Below are 20,456 nucleotides of genomic sequence, written 5' to 3'. Positions count from 1 at the left end.
AGTAATGCCCCAGAACTCTGGAACTGTCACCCCAGAGAGAGTCACCTATCCCCTTCTGTTGCAACCTTCCTCCAGTGGGTAAAGACTTTGGTTCATCTGACATTATCTCAGTGATTCCCTCCTTCCTACCCTATGTTTTAATTGTTGAATTATTGCTTTTATGTTTTTGTATGTGTATTTGAACTTGGCTTTAATTGTTTTAATGGTGTGTCTTTGGTTTTAATAGTCCTTTCAATCTGTTCTATTATATATAGTTTTGTTAGCTGTCTCGGAGGGCAGAAAGGCAGCGTACAAATTTTGTAAATAAATAAAATTGGGATATTAGGCTGGCCCTGTTATGAGCCCCATCTTGGTCCCCATGATTCCCTGTTTAATTAAACTCTAACATTTGGCAGTCTCTCTAGTAAAAATGAGAGCAGGATAGCAAATCACAAAGCCCAGAAAGCAGGATAGGATTTCTCTTTCAAAAATGAAATTATTTGCTTAGCGCCATCTTGAGAGAAGGAAAAGAGTCCATATCCATGCAAGGGACAGAAAGAAATGATAAAAACCCTGCAGTGAGAGTTACACTTGCCTTTCCCAGAAGCAAGCAAGGCACAAGTTGTCCCTTGTAGGATGGGCCCATGTAAGGCTGATGTAGTTCAGGGTCTCTGCACTGTAAGCCATTTAGCTGGGCACCAATTTAGTCAGATTGCATTAGCTTTCTCTGTTGTTTTCTCTGGTTTGTATTCTCCCAATTGTAGAAATCCTTCTCTTTTTTCTTTATTTCTCCCCTGTAAGTAATTGCATTCACTTTCCCTTCTTACTGTTTTTCCCAAGTAAAACTAAATCATGTTGTATTAAGAAAATGTATCTTGTCTCCAGATTGCTTGAATATAAAATGACTAGATTTTGTGTATGCCAGCTCTACGTGAGCGTGTCATGATGTTTAACAGAATGAACTCTGTGTGTGTGTGAGTGTGTGTATGTTTTTGGAGGGGGGGGTGGCTTCAGACTTTATCTTAGATCTTAAAGTGACAGGTGGTGGCAGCTTCCCAGTGCATATGTGAGCATGCATGAGCCATTGTTTCAGGGACAAGCTGTAGCCAAGGAAGCTGGAGAAATACAGCCTCCATCTTGCCCTTCCTGAAGTGCCATAGCCCATAATTATTTAGACATTCAGATTCTAAAGATGGCTTTTTCAATAGAGACCAAACCTCCCTAAAACCACTTCTTTTTAAAGGAGGTATTAGTCACCTTCAGGAGAGCCAGAGTGGTGTAGTAGTTAGAGTGCTGGACTATGATCTGGGAGTCCTAAGTTCAAATTCCACACTTCTGAAGAAGTGTGCATGCACCCAAACGCTTATACCTAATGTTAAACTTTGATGATCTTAAAGGTGTCACTGGATTCAAGCCTTGTTCCACTCTGCAATGGAAGCTTCCTGGGTGACCTTGGACCAGTCACACATTTTTGGCCTAATGTACCTCACAGGGTTGTTGTGAGGATAAAACATAGTACAGGAGAGCAATGTAAGCTGCTTTGGGTCCCTGTCAGGGAGAAAGGAAAATGAAAGGAAAGGTCCCCTGTGCAAGCACCAGTCGTTTACGACTCTGGCGTGACGTTGCTTTCACGGCATTTTCACGGCAGACTTTTTATGGGGTGGTTTGCCATTGCCTTCCCCAGTCATCTACACTTTCCCCCCCAGCAAGCTGGGTACTCATTTTACCGACCTTGGAAGGATGGAAGGCTGAGTCAACCTTGAGCTGGCTACCTGAAAACCCAGCTTCTGCCGGGGATCAAACTCAGGTCATGAGCAGAGCTTATGTCATGGGTACTGGGGACCCTGCAGGAGAAGCTGAGCCTGCGGAAGAAACTGTGCCCCTGCCACCTGCACCAGTGCCCCTGCCTCCTGCTGGAGAAGATCCAAGCCCCCCCTGCCTCGCCCTCTCGGGTGGCTCATGTGCGTGACCGCCTTCGTCAGGACCTCAGGGATCGGAGGAGGGCGGCACACTCATGAGCAAGACGCTCCCTGAGCCCTGAGTTTTGAAAGGATTCTGGCCCTTCTAGGAGTGAGGATGCTTGAGTCTCAGCAGGATCCTGGCTGCCTCTCTGAGCCAGCAATTAGCCTAAATGGGCAACAGACAGCAGAGGGCTATATAGCTGTGGGCTTTGGGAGGAGGCTTTGTGGAAGCAACTAGTCACTTACCTGACGTTCTAGCATCCATTTTGGCTTTTGACTTTGGCTTCTGGACCCCCTGACTTCGGCTCTGACTTCTGGACCCCCTGACTTCGGCTTCTGAACCTCTGACCTGCGATACCTGGACTGTGATTCGGTTTTGGCACCTTGGACCCTCTTTGCTCACAGACCTTGGACTGCCCCTGGACTTTGCCTGACCTGGCCCCAGCCCGTGACAGCTTAGCACTGCAGTACTACAGCTTTAACACTCTGCGCCACGGGGCAGAGAAAAGTGGAATATAAATAAAGTAATTTTTCTTTTTAAAAAGCCATCTTTCCACCATCCCAACATTTTTTTATAAACAATGAATGGCATGGCTGAGCAAGGAAGTGGAAAGCCACATCTCTCCAAAGTTCTTACTGACATTTGCAAGGCACACTAACTGAAAACCATCCAACGAAACCTGAACTGTGGTCTTCTGTGATTGAACTGTCAAAACTTCAGTGTCTTAAGTATAATGTCATAGCATGTATAATGTAGCCAGGGCTGGTGCAACTCAGTAGGCCACTCTCCATCCCACTGCCCCCGATGCCCCTTCCGCTCCACCACCACTGCGTTTGCCTTGCTGCTGCCCACCTCTCTGCCTCCCTCCTCCTCCTCACCATCCAGCTGAACAGCCTGTAGATGGCATGGTAACAGGTGTGCCACAGCAGGGGAGGACTGGTTCCAAGCACCTCTGAGTGCACACGCTGCCCTGTCTCTGCTCAGCCTTCCCAGGTCTCTGCTTCTACCAGAAGCACAGACCTGGGAAGGCTGAGTGGGGGCGACATGTGCTCAGAGCCAGCCCTTCCTTGCCACACACCCCACTACTGCCACACTCACCCTCGCTGCTGCCAGGGAAGGGGCTGAGCAGAGGTGGTGGGTGCACAAACCCGGAAAGGGTGAGCGGGAGCAGCAGGGCAGCACGTGCACTTGGGAGCATTCAAAGCCGTCCCTCCCTTGCCACCTAGGATGCCAAAACCCCTGGCACTGGCACTGAATGTGGCTTCTGTTTTCCACTACCACAGATATAAAAACATCATTATATTGGAATTTTAGAATGTTTTTCAGCTAGAATAAATGAATATACTTACTTGCTCAGAATTTTTTTACATGACTTGCCTTCTAAACCATGGAATGCGATACTGCAGACTTGCTTCATAAGTTGTAATCTAAGTCCTTGGGTTATCTTTTTTTTAATTTCCAGGCATCTACATCCCTGAGAATGATGCAAGTGCCCCTGAAAGATTCCGTGGCATTGGTGTACGCATAGAGGATGATGTTGTAGTGACAGAAAACACATCACTGATTCTGTCAGAAGATTGTCCAAAGGAAATATATGATGTCGAACAAGTCTGTGACTCTTGACCACTGTTCATCACCTTTTCCAGATACAAATCGGGAAATGCGCTCCTTTAGTAAATTCCTGTATTTATATTTTTATATGAAAGAGCTACAGGATGTCAAGACTGATGGCTGCTGCTGAGGAAACATTATTGGGAAGGATTATCTTGGACAGAAAAAAATCATATTAAAATGAGGAAAATGTACTTTTATTTGGCAAGTATTCTACTTTATTACTAATGGTAAAAGAAATCAGATGAAGAATCTGTATTCCATATGTTCTGTAATAATTTTATTCACTGCTTGTCACGGCCCATGTGCCTGACAGTTTCTCTTGGGGGGGGGCAAACTGGGATGAATTCTGGCTTTGGTGCAGATTGCCTTTTATTTTAATTTGGGAGCAAGACAAAATTTTGCTTTATTCTTCTTAGAAAAGATAATATTCAAAATATCAATGCAAATCTTCGAGCGGATGGAGATTTATAGAGGATTACCAGACAAAACTTCAAAGATGTTAGTTGCTTCTTTCTAGAAGGTAAAGGAAGGTCTTTTGCATTAGGGCATACATAGAAATCGAGATGTGTTATGGCTGGGAAATGCATGTAACAACCTGATCTTATGCAGAGTGGTTTTCAAATGCTTGACTAACTCTGCATACAGTTGTGTTTGTAAATTAGTAATAGGCAGACAAATATCAATATAATGTTTATGAGCTAGTTTGATAGATAAAGAATGCTGCTTGGTTTGAGCCCTCCCCCCAAAGTTACCAGAAAGTGGGGGGGGGGGGGATATCCACTAAGCATTCCATTATACCCTATGGAGACTGGCCCTCATAGAGTATAATGGAGAATTGATCTATGGGTATCTGGGGTAGAAGCATCAAATTTTCAGCATAGCATCTGGTGCTCTCCTCAAAACCCTCCCTAAGTTTCAAATAGATTGGAATGGTGGTTCAATTCTATGAGCCCCCAAAGAAAGTGCCCCCATCCCCCAGTATTTCCAATTGAGGAAAGGCATTTAAAAGGAACACAGCTCTTTTAAATGTGATGGCCAGAACTCCCTTTGGAGTTCAGGCACGCTTGTCAAAACCTTGCTCCTGGCTCCACCCCCAAAGTCCCCAGATAATTTGTGAGTCGGACCTGGCACCCTAGTGAGTTCCTTTCTTCCTATCTCTTCATATCTTTGATTTCTGCTGACACGAGTGGATATGTTAGGGTTTTTGTGACATGAGTGGATATGTTAGGGCTGACCCAACCTTTTGCATTGGGGTGCAGATACCCAGAAGCAAAATATTTGCAGACTGAAGCTGTTGAAAATAGTTCACATGCTTTAAGCTGCCATTTTTCTTTACAAAACACACAAAAATAGTGACAAGGAAAATATCAAATTCCTAATTCCAAATATTTTTCTGAGAAATGTAGCGAGTTAAACATGATATTTTGAAATATTCCTATCAAAATATAAAGAGAGGTGTGACTTTTAGACAATTGTGTTCTTTCCATAAAGAATGTTAGACCTTTCTTCTTCACGAAACAGCAGTCCCTTTTGCATCAGGTTCTGATAGCATAATAAATAGGATAATGGACTAATTTCTAGAAATGGAAAAATGAAAACAGACACAACATGAATAAAATGGAAATGTTGTATTGATTTAGTTATATTAAAATACATATTTTGTCATGGATTTTTTGTAAAGGAGGAAGTGTTACAGAACAATCAAGCAACTAGACTTTGTGGAGCACTTCTTTGATCTCTAAATAAGAGATATTATTTTTATAAAGAGAAATATATATATATATATATGCATAGTATTCTGCTAAGCTTCAGAAGGAAGACTATCAATAAAGGTGGAATTTTTAAAAAGCTTTAAAATGCAGAAGTATGAGATTGCCGCTTAGGGAGCCCTTATATCAATATGTGCCCCTCTTGTAATAACATAATTCAAGGAGAAGATACTAGCTTTTTGACCAATACATTAATGTTCAGTTGTTCCAGTCTTTGGTGAGTACACGCAGATGGGTGTTATGTGAAAAGGACATCAGTCTCTAGATAGACATAAGAATAAAGTTTGAGTCCAGTGGCACCTTTAAGATCTGAGGAAGTGTGCATGCACATGAAAGCTCATATCTTTAATAAAACTTCATTGGTCTTAAAGATAACAGTGGACTCAAACTGTGTTCTCCTGCTTCAGACCAGTATAGCTGCCCAGCCAGATAAACATACGTTTTTGTTAAGAGGGAAGAGGCAGGATTCAAAATATGCAATTTTTATGGTCTGTGAGGCTACAGCACACATCATACATCCAGTATTTCTGTAGCAGCCAAATACTGGACTGCTTCTTTTTAAGGGACAAGCTGCTCATGTTCCTCCTTCCACAATACTTCACCACAACAGCCAAAGATCGGTGCATTTAATTTATAAGGCTGCTTTATTGTTTGTTTGGTTCTTTAGATGTAAGCCAATGAGAGGAGGAGGGTGTTGTTGAATAAACATGTCAGCATAGCATCTTCACTTTGGGAGAAATCCAGAACATAGTACTCTCCAGCATAAAAAAGCTGAGCAGTATCCAAGGATTTTAATCAATAGGGCTAACATCACCACTTTTATAGGGAAGGGAAGAATACCCAAGAACAGCATATTTTATCCTTTTGTTCAGAATGCTATAGTGGATCTACTAATTAGAAGGCTAAATTGAGCAGTTTTATTTTGTTATTTAGACAGTATTCTTTACAAATCAATGCCACATTAACAGCCTCAAGTAAATATACATTTTCCTCCCATTTTTTAGGATTCTTTTGTCCTAAAGAGTTTTATGAGCTTTAACACCAGAGTAAGTTAAGTGTGTATAATTGGTCCAATGAAAGCAAGACCAAAAGTTCTGTATTTTTAATAGGGCTTTGGTTTTCCTTTTATTATTTCATACATCTACATTAGCTAACAATCTAATTATTTAAAAAGTTTCAAACATTATGAGTTGGATCTACATTCTGTTGAACAGAGGTTTTGGGGTATTTCTTAATTACAAACCATTTTTTAAAAGCTTTGGTGAAAAACTTTGAGAAGTCCCCCCCCCCAATAAAACAATGTTGAAAGGCATATTTATTAGACAAAAGAGATCATATGAGATTCTTAAAAGAAGCTATCCCATCCTGTTGGATATCTTCAGTGCTAATTTCTTTGCCTGTATTCCTTATAGTTTTAAAAACAGTAACAGTGTGTGTACCGTATTAAACTGTGAAATATTTACTGGATTTTTATTCTGTATGAAATATTCTATAATGTAACCATATTTTCCATCTGAATAAAATGCTGTCACTTTTCCTCAGGTGCTGTCTCCCATTTTTAAATCCTTAAAGTTCAGGCCAAATCTGAGCTGTCTGTAAACAAATTGTTGTTGTATCATAGTCTAATTCTTACCTGTTTTGAGACAAGAAGATTGAAGAAAAACAAGAAGCTACTATGACTTCAACTGTGAGCTGCTTTGCTCATATGTGGGCTGTCTGGACTAGTGCTTTATTGTATGTAGTGCTGAATTGAGGCTCATGTAACACATTTGGCTTTATCTGCAATTCCTGCCTTGTTTACCCCCACTTCACTCATTTACCTGCCATGTCTAGGATATTAGCTAATTTGCTATCACAACCTAGGGAAGCTAGAAATTACCTAGCACAAGCATAATTCACACTAAAAACACTACTGTTCTTGATCTCAAATTATCAATCCCTGACTCTTCTTGTTAAGTTAAATATTTCTATGCTAGAAATTATCAGGACTATATAACTTCTGTCCAGAAATAGGCACTGAAACAATGGACTTAAAGTGGTGCAACACTGTGTAGAATTGCACTGTTAATCATATGGTCATATTTGTGCAATCCAATCATTTGCAAAGAAGCAAATACTGTGTTGAATGGGACTTATTTCCGGGTAAGTGTGCACAGGATTGCAACCTGAACTGTATACTTGTTTAAAAAATGGTTTTGATACCTGGAAAGCAGCTGCTTGAGAAACAAGGGTGTCCATATGGCAAAAAAGGGATTCAAAACCAACAATAGGAAGTTTGTCACTTATTTTGATTTCAAGGTCTCATGATGTTTGTTATTTGATATAACAGATATCTTACCAAAACACTCACAGTGTAAGAAAATCTGAAGGAAATAGGACAGTGTTAAAATATGCTAATGTTTTAAAATATTTTCCAAATAACATTTTTAAAATGTCTCAGTTGCGTATCTTAAAGGCAAGGGAGATGCTGTTATGCTCTCTTGAACAGTCTCTGCGGGTGTGGGGAGAATGAGGTAAACACATGTAGGTTTATGCAGAAATATTAGTTGAAATCCTAATATTAGCTGCAATCCTAAGGACAAGCACCATTGGGACCTGCTTCTCAGCAGACCTGCTTAGGTTTGTTCTCATAGTTATCCACTGCATTCAATAGAACTTACTTCAGTGCAGGGCGTTTTTTGAGCAGGAACGCAGTTTCGGCTGGTTTGATGTCAAGGGTGTGTGGCCTAATATGCAATGATTCCTGCTGGGCTTTTTCCACAAAAAATTCCTATGTAAAACAATTGTGATGTCAGGGTGTAGCCTAATATGCAAATAAGTTCCTGCTGGGCTTTTCCTACAAAAAAAGCCCTGCTTCATTGTAAGCATATATAAGCCTTTACAGCATTAACAGCAAGGTGCCATGCTGGTTTTAAGTTCTAGCTCCCTTTGTGTTAGCAGCTTTGTTGGTTACTGTCAACAATTCAGTCAGTGTCAGTCACAGGGGCAGACACCTTGAGGATTTTGCTTTTGCTAAGCACTACTCTGCTTGCTTGGGGAAGGGGGGGGGGGCGAGATCTTTCAGACACATGAAAAAGCAAATCAAGGAACAATTAGCAATTTAAGATGCATTGGTGTAACTTTTAGGAAGTTCACTCAAATTTTCAGGTGCCGTTGCTGTCTGCTTTTCCTATACGCAAGGGCAAGCTGGAAGGAGGGTGGAAATCCCAAAATGTCGCCCTGGAAGATTCTTTAACTTCTCAGGCTGGGGGGGAGGGATTAATCCCCACACACACACACACATTGTGTTGTCATTTAACTGACTCACAACATTCCACACTTCATGAAGTGCAGCCTGGTTCTCTTGAGGCCACCCCTCCCAGTTTCATTTTGGTTAATTTACTCAGTTGGGTTTTTTCCCCCGCATACCTGGAGAATCCCCCAAGCAGGTACAAATCCCTACTATGACTGAGAGCGGCCAGAATTTGCTGTTCGCCCGATCGTAACGGGGCCCAGTCACTTTGCTGGCACAAGAAACACTTAGCGCAACGATCGCGAAGAATGATAGTGGTGCAGCAAGAATCCTATCCGAGGCAGCAAGCCCCATTTTACCTATAAATACGCTGTACGACTTCCGATCTAAAGCCTATTTAGGAGCAGGTACTACTGAACATGAGATTTACTTTCGAACAGAGGGTGTTCGGCTCAGGCCGAAAGCGCAGAGTGAAGCCCCACGAGCCATTACAAGCCACTATTGCTAATTTGTACCGCGCGGCGGGGGGTGGGGGATCTCTACCTTTTCTGAAGACAAAGGATATAGCGCGGAGGGAAGCCCGTATATACCATATAATAGTGCTTTACTAAAGGAGAATAATGGATTCTCGTGAGGAGTAGGGACGCACTGGTTTAGCAAAGATTAGTCATCTCTATTAGGGTTGTGCATGGGAGGATGGATAGATGGACCGACGGGCAGCGCTGTTGGAAAGGGGGGGGGACGCATTCAGAGCGAGTGAGGGTTCCTAGCAGCCCCACCCCCCCACCCCAAGGGCTGGTCCGAACAAACGTTGTGATTCTATAAAGATTGAAGGACATGACGAGGCTGTACACGGGCGGCTTTTAGCGCTGCTTGGCGCGGAATTCGTGGCCTTGAAAACACTGGGAAAGTGACAATTTCAACCCTTTTTTTAAAAGCTCCCCGACGAACTGACATTCATGAATTCGCAGCTATCCCTTTAAAAGAGCCTTTCCCTCCTCCCCCACTTGGGTTGGGCAAGTCTACCCGGAGCGAAGACGATCCGAAGCCTGCATACGGGCTCCGCCCTGACTAGCGCCTTTAAGAGATCGCGGGCACGTGATCAGATCCCCTCTTTCTCCCCCTCCTTTTTACACATCTGTTTGTAGGGGGGAGGAGGTGACTATGGAGGAGAGCTTCGGCGTAGAAGCGAGATATCGCGAGGCGAGGCTGTGGACCTCGCGCATGCGCGGTAAAGGTAACCGGTTGGTACTAGCTTATCCAAAATGGCAGCTGCGATGGATGTGGACACTCCGAGTGGGGCTAATAGTAGTGCCGGCAAGAAGCGTTTTGAAGTGAAGAAGGTAATCTTTACGGGGCAGTCTACTAGGTTCAAACCCGTGCTGGAGACAGTAGGGTCGTGAAGCCGGGAGGACACTGAGTGGCTTAATTCTTGCCAGGAACCGGGTTCTTGTTTTCTGCTCTCTACTAAAGGGGAGTCTATAGCGGGGTGGGTCTTATTTGGGCCCATCCCAGGAGGATGGGTCTTATTCTGAGCCAACGGCTGACGTTGGAGTGGGGATACGTAGGAATGAGTGGCGCTAGTGTAGGGCTGATTTGTTGTTCAGTGCTAGAGGAATGTGAGGAAGATGGGGAAGTAAGGAAACGGGGGTTGCCTCTGTCTTCTCTGAATATTTTTAGTTGTGTATGTTTCTGGTATTGTGGTGTAGTAGATTAGAACCTGACTGGAAATTCCTACTGAGTCCTAAAGCTCATTGGATTAATCTGGGACAAGTAACTTCCTCGCAGTCTAATTTCTAGTTAAGGCAGAGTTGGAGAAGGGACTGTATATGTTGCATTGAATTCGGAGGGTAAAAATAGATTAAGCAAAATAGTCAGTTCACCCTCTCTCCTTTGAGGTGCTTGTAATATAGGAATTAATAAATATCTTTGTGTCATACTATTTTAATACTCAAATTGCATAGCATCAAAAAACAAACATAAGTTGTTGGGAAGCTAAATCATTAACAGGACAATCCGAAAGAGTTACTCCAGTCTAAGCCCATCCATTCAGTGGGTTTAGACTGGAGTAACTCTGCATAGGATTGTACTTTAAATCTTTTAGTTTGCTTCTAGTTTGGAACAGTTTTGTAGTGACTATTGTTATACTTTAGCTGTATTAACATAATGGGAAATATAACAATACTGTTGTGCAAAACTGGGTGGAGCAAGATATATGTGTCAGTCATTTATGCTATTTTGTAGCTTTATTTAACCATGGAAAAGCATAACTGTTTTGGGGTGCTACTGTGATCACTTCTTGCTTGATAGGAATAAATCTTTTTTTCTGTTTCTTTGCCACCAAAGGGCATGTATATTTCAGTTCTTTATAAATAAATAATGAAAGGGTTAATATTATCTGACTTGAGTATGTTGTCTTGGGTGCAAGTGAAACAAAGTTAAAATATAGAAATCCAAACAACTCAACATGCTTATTGCTTTAAGTTATTTTCCTCTACATTACTCATAACTATAGGTGCAGTTGGAGGAGACAAATAAGCATCTTTTTTTCAAGCAATAGAACCAGGGCTGTCAGCTTTTCAACTGGCTTGTATGGCTGGTCCTTTGACAGCAGTTTAGTCTGAAGCTATTAACAGGTGGAAAAATTTTCATGCCAGGACAGGCACAAAAGCAGGACAGTCTGATTCTCTTCTGCTCAACTGGAAACCCTGGTGATGATCCAAGTCCAAGCACAGTTACAAATGTTGCATCTCATTTGATGTACAAGGTGGAACAGTTAGAGCCCCTTGGCAGAGCCAGTTACCATAGTGTGATACTTGGGACTGTATTCAGATATCACAAACAAACCAAAGTTTGTCACAAGAACCTGTCTTATTCTCAGGCTCACATACTTCCTTTCCTCACAAGCCAATCCAAAATTGAAGACTTAACTGATTTATCCAGTCTGAATTCAAGTTTTATACCAAATGGGGGGTTGTTTCCTGCCAAAGAACTGGTATCATAGTTCATAGATAAAAAATAAACCCAAGTTGAACATCACAGAGTTATTTTTATATTGAGCACTTCTAAATTAAAAGTCTGTTGATCTTGGCTCTGCACCAAGAGCAGAGGGAGCATGTGAGTTCAGAAATAAACTGGGCTTCTCACAAATGAATCAAGTTTGTCTGAATTTTTTTTAAAAAAACCTTTATGGTTTTTCATTCACATGCTTTGTAGTGTGGGATATAATTATTCTGTGTGAAAAAAATTATTGGGGAGCAAGTTCATTGGGAGCAACCAATGAAATTACTTTTCCTCTTTACAGCTCAGCTTTGTGAAATTGTTTTTTTTTTAAAGACCATAATCTTGTGACATTTTAAAGACTTATTTTAGTGTAGTTTTGTGAACTAGAAGTCACATCGTCATGACAGCTCCTGGTAAAATAAAATCTTGTTTACTTTCAGATTATCACAAGACTTCTGTTTAGTTTTGCTACATATTTTTTCATCTTTAAAAAAAAAACATGTTGTGTGTATACTGTAGAGTTGAATGAGCTAAGCAAACTTATTTCAGCTCTTAAGCTGCTCTATTTTTGTGACTTAAAAGAAAATGGGCATTAGTGTTGTGGAGTAATCCAGTTTCTAGATGTGTATAAACCAGTTGCTGCATTGAGAGGCCAGAGATGACTGAGAGTAAAGATAAAAGTGAATTCCAGTATAAGCCATTGGTACACACTTAGAGAATGCTTCTTCTTTTTATAGTGGAATGCAGTAGCTCTCTGGGCTTGGGACATTGTGGTTGACAACTGTGCCATCTGCAGAAACCACATTATGGATCTGTGTAAGTACTGGTGGTCATGAGGAGGGGGGATTTTACTGGTGGTTGTGGGGAAGGGGATTTCAGGCACTGTAACTATGAATGTGCAACGGGTCTGTGAGGCAAATAATCATGTAGCTGTTTCAGTTCTTGACAGATTATGGTGTATAGATACAGAGATGAAATCAGGACAGCTGTTAAGACTACATCTGCAATTTAAACTTAAACCAGTTTTACTGGCTTCTCTCTGAGGAATCCTGGAAATGATAGTGGCTTGGTCTTGGAATTTCTGTTTCAGGTTCTCAGATCGCTCACTGTCCTGCAGGCTTTTCAGCTGATACTAAGGAGCCATGATGTTAAAACAATTTTATATTTGTAGAGAATGTAACCAAGTTACCAAGATTGTACACTGATCACTGTGTATTAAACTAAACTGTTAGCTGAATTACTTTGGCAATCAATGTGCATTCTGTATTGATCTAAGCCAGAGTCTATACAGGTCTGAGGCAAGATGTGGTGCTGAAAACTTTCTAGTGTCTTATTTTTATGCAGAAAACTTTTCATTTCTAAAGATACCTTGTTTCATAAACAGTGAATTCTGTTTAACACACAAAATTAACATGTGGTACATTTATATTTTGAGTTTTAATATTTTGTTTAAATGTGTCAAATCAAATGACATTATATTTAGGACACTAAAAATTTCTGATTCTTATTTTTCCAGAGATCTAGGAGAATAAACATTAAATTTTCAAGTGAGATCAGATTTAACGGTTCTTCTAGGCCAGTCTCCTGAGGATCCTGTAAGCAGAGCATTATAGACATAGTTCTATGAATATGGGGGTTTGGTTTTTAGCGGCCATATCTTTTGAAAAAATCTAAGGCAACATTTAGTGGTAATGAGCTCTTGTAAATTGTGTGTAGAACAAGAGTGAGTTTGCATGGTTAATGTGGAAGAATAAGATGTTTTATCATATCTTTGGAATACAGGCTCTGGTTTATCAAAACTAATATGTTCTTCACGTCTGTGAATAAACTGGGATTTTAATGCTACGAAGAATGTGTACTATATGCTAGTTGGTACTTCTATGCACACTTATTTGGATTAAGCCCCACTGAATGAAGTGGGACTTCTGAGCAGACATGCATGCTTGTGTAGTTAGACCAGTTGCTTGTAGTTAATGTCTTGATTTGTTCAATCTCAAACAGAGTGGGATTATTTCACTTCAAACCCTGATTTTTAACTTGAGTTTAACATTAATAGGATTAGTGGTAAAATGGAGACAGTGTAATGATAACCATAGTTAAGAGTTGAACAGTTTGAGACTTGCGGCACCTTTAAGACCAGCTAAGTTTTATTCAAGGTATAAGTTTTTGTGTGGAAGCACACTTCTTCAGATACAGTGAGGAAGTGTGCTTGCACACAAAAGCTTATACCTTGAATAGAACTTTTGAGACGCCGCTGGACTCAAACTTTGTTCTGCAGCTTCAGGCCAACACAGCTTCCACCTGAATCTACAGTTAAGAGCTGAGAACCAGCATGGTGTTAGAGTGTTGTGCAAGGAGCTGGGAGAACTAGCTCGAACTGGAAACATTAAGAGCTGCACCAGGCCTACTACACACAGTATGGGAAAAGTAGTTGTGTTATCAGAGGTCTGGTGTCGTAAAATAGCAAACTGACTGAGGACTTCAGATAAGTCAGTAAGTGCGGAAAAATTCTCCACAAATATTTGGACATTTTAAATGAAGAAGAAGAAATATTGAGTATTTTTAAATGATTGCAGGAGAGGTAAGATACTGTGAAGCTACATATTAATTGACAGGAATCTCTAGCAAATTTAGGAATGACTGGAATAAATCCTAGAAAGGAGATTTGGCTGCAAGTATATTAATAGTTTTTAATCCAAAACTAGCTTTTCAAGGATATTTAATCCCCTCTTGTTCATCTAGATCTGTCCACTGAAGTATAATGTAAAGTGGAATGGTTGGTATAACTCAAACTTATCCATTTAAAAATTCCAGGTGCCTGGAAAGTATACTGATAGTTTGTAGGATATTGGTATACCTTTCTAGCCTGTCCCTTAGCTCTACTGATCTGCAGCTGAATCTTCTAAAGAGCAGATTGACACTAAATATAGTATATGGTTTCTTAAACATTTCCCCATGAAGCAGTCTACTGCATTTCACTTTTTAATTATAATTAAATGAAGAAGAGCATTATGACTACCTATTACCCAGAAAGAAACCTTGGCTGTCCACACTGGGGATCTCACAAACTTTGTTTACTGTGCTTAGGGATGAAAGGAAGCAAATTCAATGGGTTGCATCCAGTGATGGTGCTGAGAAAGAAGGGAACAATTTCACTCTTTTCTCCTTCTCACTTCTGCCTCCCAGCCTACATGGCTTTTACTCAGTGCAGTCTTGCAGTCCTGCGAATAAAAATGCCTAGCATTGGAATAGGCTTCTTAGGAGAGGAGAAAGTGAAGAAGACCTGTGATCTTTGAGGTGGATCCAACCCACTGCCTGGTTACTGTAAAGAAAACACCAGGTATCCTAATGCTACTTAAATCCTTTGTGACGCTACACTTAAAATACTGTGCATAGTCCTGTTCACGCCAGTTCAGAAGATATTACAGAGCTAAAAGGAGCCATTAAAAGATCAAGGGATTGACCACTTCTACTGCAATGAAAAGTTAAGATGTTGAGACTGGTATCTTAAAGGTGACTAAAGATATGATGGAGGTTTATAATCCTCAATGTAGGTTTTTTTTCCTCCTGCTTTTGTAATAGCAGAATTTAGGACCATTCTATAAAACTGGCTGTATTTCTTCAACAAAGCACAAATAACATGACACTTGCAGCCATTAAATGTGAACAGTAGTTGTCATGAGCTTCCCCTGATCTTAAGTTTTTAATGTTATTTTTAAAAATATGACTTCTCCACTGAGTCCCCAAGACTGAACCATTCTATCCCACTTCAGCAACCACACCTTTATCATTACAGGACACTCAGATGAGTGGTGAAGATGTATTCTTTGGGCCACCTGATCCTTACAGGGACAGAATGTAATGCACACTGGAGTCAAGGGAAAAACCCACAAAATAACAAGTTGATTCAATTGGTAAGAGCAACTGGTGGTTCTTGAATCCTCTTCAGATTGTGCATTGCAAATTTACTGCCTGGCCTGTTGCAGAACTGCTTCATTCTCCCTGGTTTTGCAGAGCTCAAAGAACCATTTTCAGGCCCTGTATGATAAAGAAGAGTACATAGGCAGCAAAAGTAGCTTCCACCACTGTGAGGATGTAAATACTGTGTACCCTCAGTCCCTAGACATCTGCAATCTGTTATGCCAGAGTAATTTCTGTCACACTGATAAAACTGGGAACTGGCTGTTATGATTTCAAATTGTTGTGACACAGTATAGCTTTCTGACACAATAAAAATACATAAGGTTTCTGGCAATAGTATTTCCTGATTACCAGATATAAATTTGTAGCAACTGAATGTGTTCATACTGTGAAATGTGTTAACCTTGTACTTTTTTCCATAGGCATAGAATGTCAAGCTAACCAAGCATCAGCTACTTCTGAAGAATGCACTGTTGCATGGGGCGTTTGTAATGTAAGGAATCTATTTCTCAACAGTTGTAAAGACCTGACCCTTTCCTACTTTTGCCATCAGATTAGTAAAAGACTAAATCTGCCAACAAGGAAATTTTTGGAACTGAAGTCACAGAGGCTTTGAGAAAACAAGAGGCAATTAGCACAAGCGGGTGGAAAGAAAATAAGAGGGCAAATACATCCAGTTGTAGTTAATAGCTCTTAACATAAACTAATTTTATACATGCTTCTCAAAATTATTATTTGAAAGCTATCATCAGTCACAAGGGAAAAGCATGATGGCAGCAGCCTAACTATTAATATAAATTTCCTTTGGAAGAAGCCTAAAGTCTGTGCTGATGGTATTGCAATGTTTGGAGGACTCCAGCAGAATTTTTAAGAAACTGCAAGTTCTTAACAAGGCTCACAATTCAAAGTAATCCTTTAAGAGTACATATGGGAATTCAGAATTGCATAGGCTTCACTCCTGCTGTTAATGGAATCAGATGTTTAGTTAAAACAGTTTGCCATAACAACTAGGGATTGGATTTTCTGAAAACAGCACATGCATATACTGTTCATGTACATATACTTAAATATCTGCTTAGCTTCTAGCATAGGCCTATGCTGTATTAAATGGTGAGAAACATGGTGGAGGAGGTGGGGTAAACTTTAATGGCAGAGCAGATATTTACTGGGGCAAGATGGGAGTATTTGTAGGGTGCAAACTAACTGGCCTTTATACTGGAAGTTGTTGCTTCTCAAAGGTTTAGATAGTTTCCTGTATTACCAAGTTCTGTTCTAAATATTAAACCTAGATGTTCTTTTGACTTAGCTCCTAGATTCTGTTCAGTCCTGTGCTTGCTTCCTTCAGCACAATGTATCATTCTGCTGGCTGAATGTATGTAGCATTAATAGGCTCCTTCAAACAGTTACATTCATTGAAAATGTTCCTTACTAGCCTTTACGGTGCTATGCTGGATGGTGACATCTCCCTCTTGTCATGCTGATTGTTTTTAAACTTCACAATATAACTTTATTAGACCTATAAATACAGGTCACAGCCTGTCGTTTGAGTAACTTGGACATTTTTTTCCAGCATGCTTTCCATTTTCATTGCATCTCTCGCTGGCTTAAGACTCGGCAGGTGTGCCCGTTAGACAACCGAGAATGGGAGTTCCAGAAGTAAGTATCGTGTGCTGTATTTAACAGTAGAGGCAGGGAACCATCCTTAGTGTTGGCAAGACACTGTATAGTTGCAAGAATTCTCCTTCATTTGAAAGCACATTGTTTCTGCATGGCAAAATATTTGGCACTCAGAAACACTTTTTCCTTTTGCTGCATTTAGGTTAACAAATGTAGTTTAACAATAGTCTCACTCTTTAGGTAATGGAGAAAAGCCGCATTGATAGCAAAATCTCTGTAGATACTGTACAGCAAGGTTTCCCAAACTTTCCCCCTCTGTAGCCTGGTTCTTTCCCCGTGGTCCAGGCTTATGTTCTTATAAATAGAGGGGGGAGGGGGCTGTCGGGCCGCCCAGGCGACCTGATATTGAGGTTTGCATGGCCCGGTAGCGAATCATGACCCTGCAAATGGGAAATGCTGGTGTACAGAATTCTACATCAGTAGAATGAATTTTCAAATAAATTTTGTTTCATTTCCCATGGAAAAAATCATTACCTTGATTCAGAAGATTTTTCATTATGAGGAAACAGAAGTTGCACTGGAATACAGGTCTGTGTCCTCAGTCCTATAGTTTAATTAGCTGAAGTGCTGCTGTTCATGAGTGGAGATGGTAAAAAGCAATAAAGAAGCATGGGAGATTGATATAAGGGTATCTAGAAGCTGTTCCCATCATATATGGCAGGGGTGGCTAACGGTAGTTCTCCAGATGTTTTTTGCCTACAACTCCCATCAGCCCCAGCCAGCATGGCCAATGACTGGGGCTTATGGGAGTTGTAGGCAAAAAACATCTGGAGAGCTACCATTGGCCACTCCTGATATATGCCATGTAATTCATTTCTGCGTTTCAGAGTTCTCTGCTGAGTTTATTTGTACATGAGATAGGTTTCTCCTGTAAAGCAATGCCTTTAAAAGCATTTTACCATTTACCAAGAATTAATAGATTATAGCCTTTTCACTATATACAAAGCTGACAGACAGGAACAGTGTTCTTATCTGAGAAGATGTATATAGGTCTGATGTAGCATGTTTGAGATCTGCGGTAAGAATGTCCAGCATTTATCTGTCATGCATTTGGGGTCAGATAACTGGTGTTGGAATACCAGGTGTGCCATATTGCTGCTTTTCCTGTTTAAACATGTACAATTTGGTATGTTTACTACCCCTAAATGGCAGTGTAATCACTCCGTACAAAACAACAAGTGTGGGCATGATGCTGGACAGAACTCTCCATAGGAATGAAAAAATGATCTTTTTGATAACAGCTATTAAAAAGTGGTGACATTTTTCTTCTAGGTATGGGCATTAGCAAGGAAGAGAAGATCACGAAGTTCTAGTGTTCTTGCACCAGTTAAGGTTTCACCTGCAAAAGAGTCATTCCTGCCCTTTTGTTTTCACATTAATACAGTCATTGTGTATAGTAATAAAATTTGCTGGTTGTCTTGCCTGATGACTTTTCTTAGCTGGACTAATCTTGCATTGAATGTGAGTCCTTGTGATACATAATTTTGAGGGGGAAATTCTTATGTAGGTAGAACATTTTCAAAAGTGCTTCAGGGTCTGCACAGTTCTTCAAAAAGGGCTTTAATCAACAAAACTTGATCTGAGAAAGCTGTCTCCTTGTGCAGGACCAACCCTAGAGCATTTTGCACCCAAGGCAAAACTAACTTTGCCTGCACCACTGCAGCATCACACCAGAGAAGGTTTAAAGTTTAAATCCCCTTCTCTAGAGTTGCACAGCAGCAGTGACCTGTGGGCCCATGGAAAGAATGGAGTCCTGTGTGGCACAACATTAGAGAAGGGGATTTAAACTTTAAAACCCTTCTCTGGCATTGTGCCACAGAGACGCTTGATCCCTCCATTCTATCCTATAGGGCCTATAGGAAAGATTAGGCCCATAGGATAGAATGAAGTGGGGGGGAGATCCTCTCCCTGCTTTTGCACTCTGGGGGAGCAAAGGCAGGGAGAAAGTTGAGAGACAGTTGAGAGATCCTCTCCCTGCTTTTGCATCCAGGGGGTGCAAAGGCAGGGAGAAAGCACCCGCAGTCTGCACCTCTCAGGAGAGACCAAGAGGCATGGGCAGGAGAGATCCTCTCCCTGCTTTTCCACCCCAGGGGTGCAAAGGCAGGGAGAAAGCCCCAACAGTCCGCACCTCTCGGAAGACGCTGAGAGGCACGGAGAGGGGAGATCCTCTCCCTGCTTTTGCACCCCAGGGGTGCAAAGGCAGGGAGAAAGCCCCCATTGCCTGCACCTCTTGGGAGACTCCTGAGAGGTGCAAGGGGACTCAGAGAGGCAGCCACTGGTAGTTGCCTCACTGAGTCATGTAGGGAGTGCCCAGTTCAGTGCCCCCAGTCCACCGGCACCCTAGGCAACCACCTAGTTTCCCTAATGGCAGGGCCAGCCCTGTCCTTGTGCTTAATTCAAAAAAGCAACTTTCGCTTATGCTTCTTTTCATAACTTTGTAATAATTATCTAGCAGTAACAGGAAGAAGTTCATGATGTTCTAGTGAAGCAAAATTATCTCATTCATAAAATGGCTGTGACCCAAAGACACAACAAATTACTGTACAAGTTTGTATCCCTGTGATGAACTGCATGAGGTCCTATATTTCTTAGCCACTATAGAATATTTTTAAAAGCTTCATCCTCTTCAACAGTAGAGAAGCCACAATTTCATCTCTATTTAAGGATAACAGTAGTGACAAATTATACTTGTACAGACACATTCAAAACAGTTTTTGTAAATGGCTTACAACAACAGCCATCTTAAATTTGCTTACTGTGATCAGTCTGTGCATACCACCTCTGCGATTCTCTACAGAGGTATAGCAACAATAATGAGCAATTGAGCTGACAGTCTGTGAAAGAAACATATCTCTGAATGGAGTATAAGTTTGAATTCTTTATAGTCCTGTACATGGAAATTATGAATTGGGACCACAACTTGGAATGTTCTTCTAGGAACTGGGGTACAACTAGCCTTTTGCAGATGTGCATATTCTGCCCAGAGTGCATGTTCTGAAGGAACACTTCTAATGTGTTTTCTCATCCCAGTATTACTCCTCTCTCCCATTCATAAATTGAGTTTGACTTTCAGAGGGAAACTAAGGCAGAACATACAACATACTGCCTATTCTGAAATTACTGTATAGAAAGGAGTGTATGTTTTTAATGGGAACATAAGGAGAAGGCATTGACTGCTACGCCTTGTTTGCTGGCCTCCAGGTTAACTGGTTCACCACTGTGCAGCAGGCTTCTGATTAGATGAACAACCATTATGATCCAGTAGGGCTTTATATTGTTCTGCTCATTATACCTGAGAT

The 20,456-nt window shown here is 41.0% G+C and overlaps 2 protein-coding genes across 2 annotated transcripts in view; both read left to right on the top strand.

Annotated features, from left to right (window-relative positions):
* Nucleotides 1-4,966, top strand: part of XPNPEP3 (X-prolyl aminopeptidase 3) — a 50,370-nt gene extending 45,404 nt beyond the window's left edge. Inside the window, exon 10 of the mRNA XM_060245394.1 lies at nucleotides 3,404-4,966. Coding sequence (XP_060101377.1) covers nucleotides 3,404-3,564 — 161 coding nt within the window. The 3' untranslated portion in view covers nucleotides 3,565-4,966. The remainder of the gene's footprint in view (nucleotides 1-3,403) is intronic.
* A 4,666-nt stretch (nucleotides 4,967-9,632) lies between these two features.
* On the top strand, nucleotides 9,633-18,578 carry RBX1 (ring-box 1). Its single transcript, XM_060245393.1, has 5 exons — nucleotides 9,633-9,899; nucleotides 12,297-12,375; nucleotides 15,903-15,973; nucleotides 17,051-17,136; nucleotides 18,430-18,578. Exons 1-5 carry the CDS (start codon nucleotides 9,822-9,824, stop codon nucleotides 18,440-18,442), a joined length of 327 nt encoding a protein of 108 aa, XP_060101376.1. The 5' UTR covers nucleotides 9,633-9,821; the 3' UTR covers nucleotides 18,443-18,578.
* The last annotated feature ends 1,878 nt before the right edge of the window (nucleotides 18,579-20,456 follow it).

Source organism: Heteronotia binoei, chromosome 8 (genome assembly GCF_032191835.1).
Source record: "Heteronotia binoei isolate CCM8104 ecotype False Entrance Well chromosome 8, APGP_CSIRO_Hbin_v1, whole genome shotgun sequence".
NCBI lineage: Eukaryota > Metazoa > Chordata > Lepidosauria > Squamata > Gekkonidae > Heteronotia > Heteronotia binoei.
Note: the sequence above shows the minus strand (reverse complement) of the source record. Positions and strands in the feature narration are given on the sequence as shown.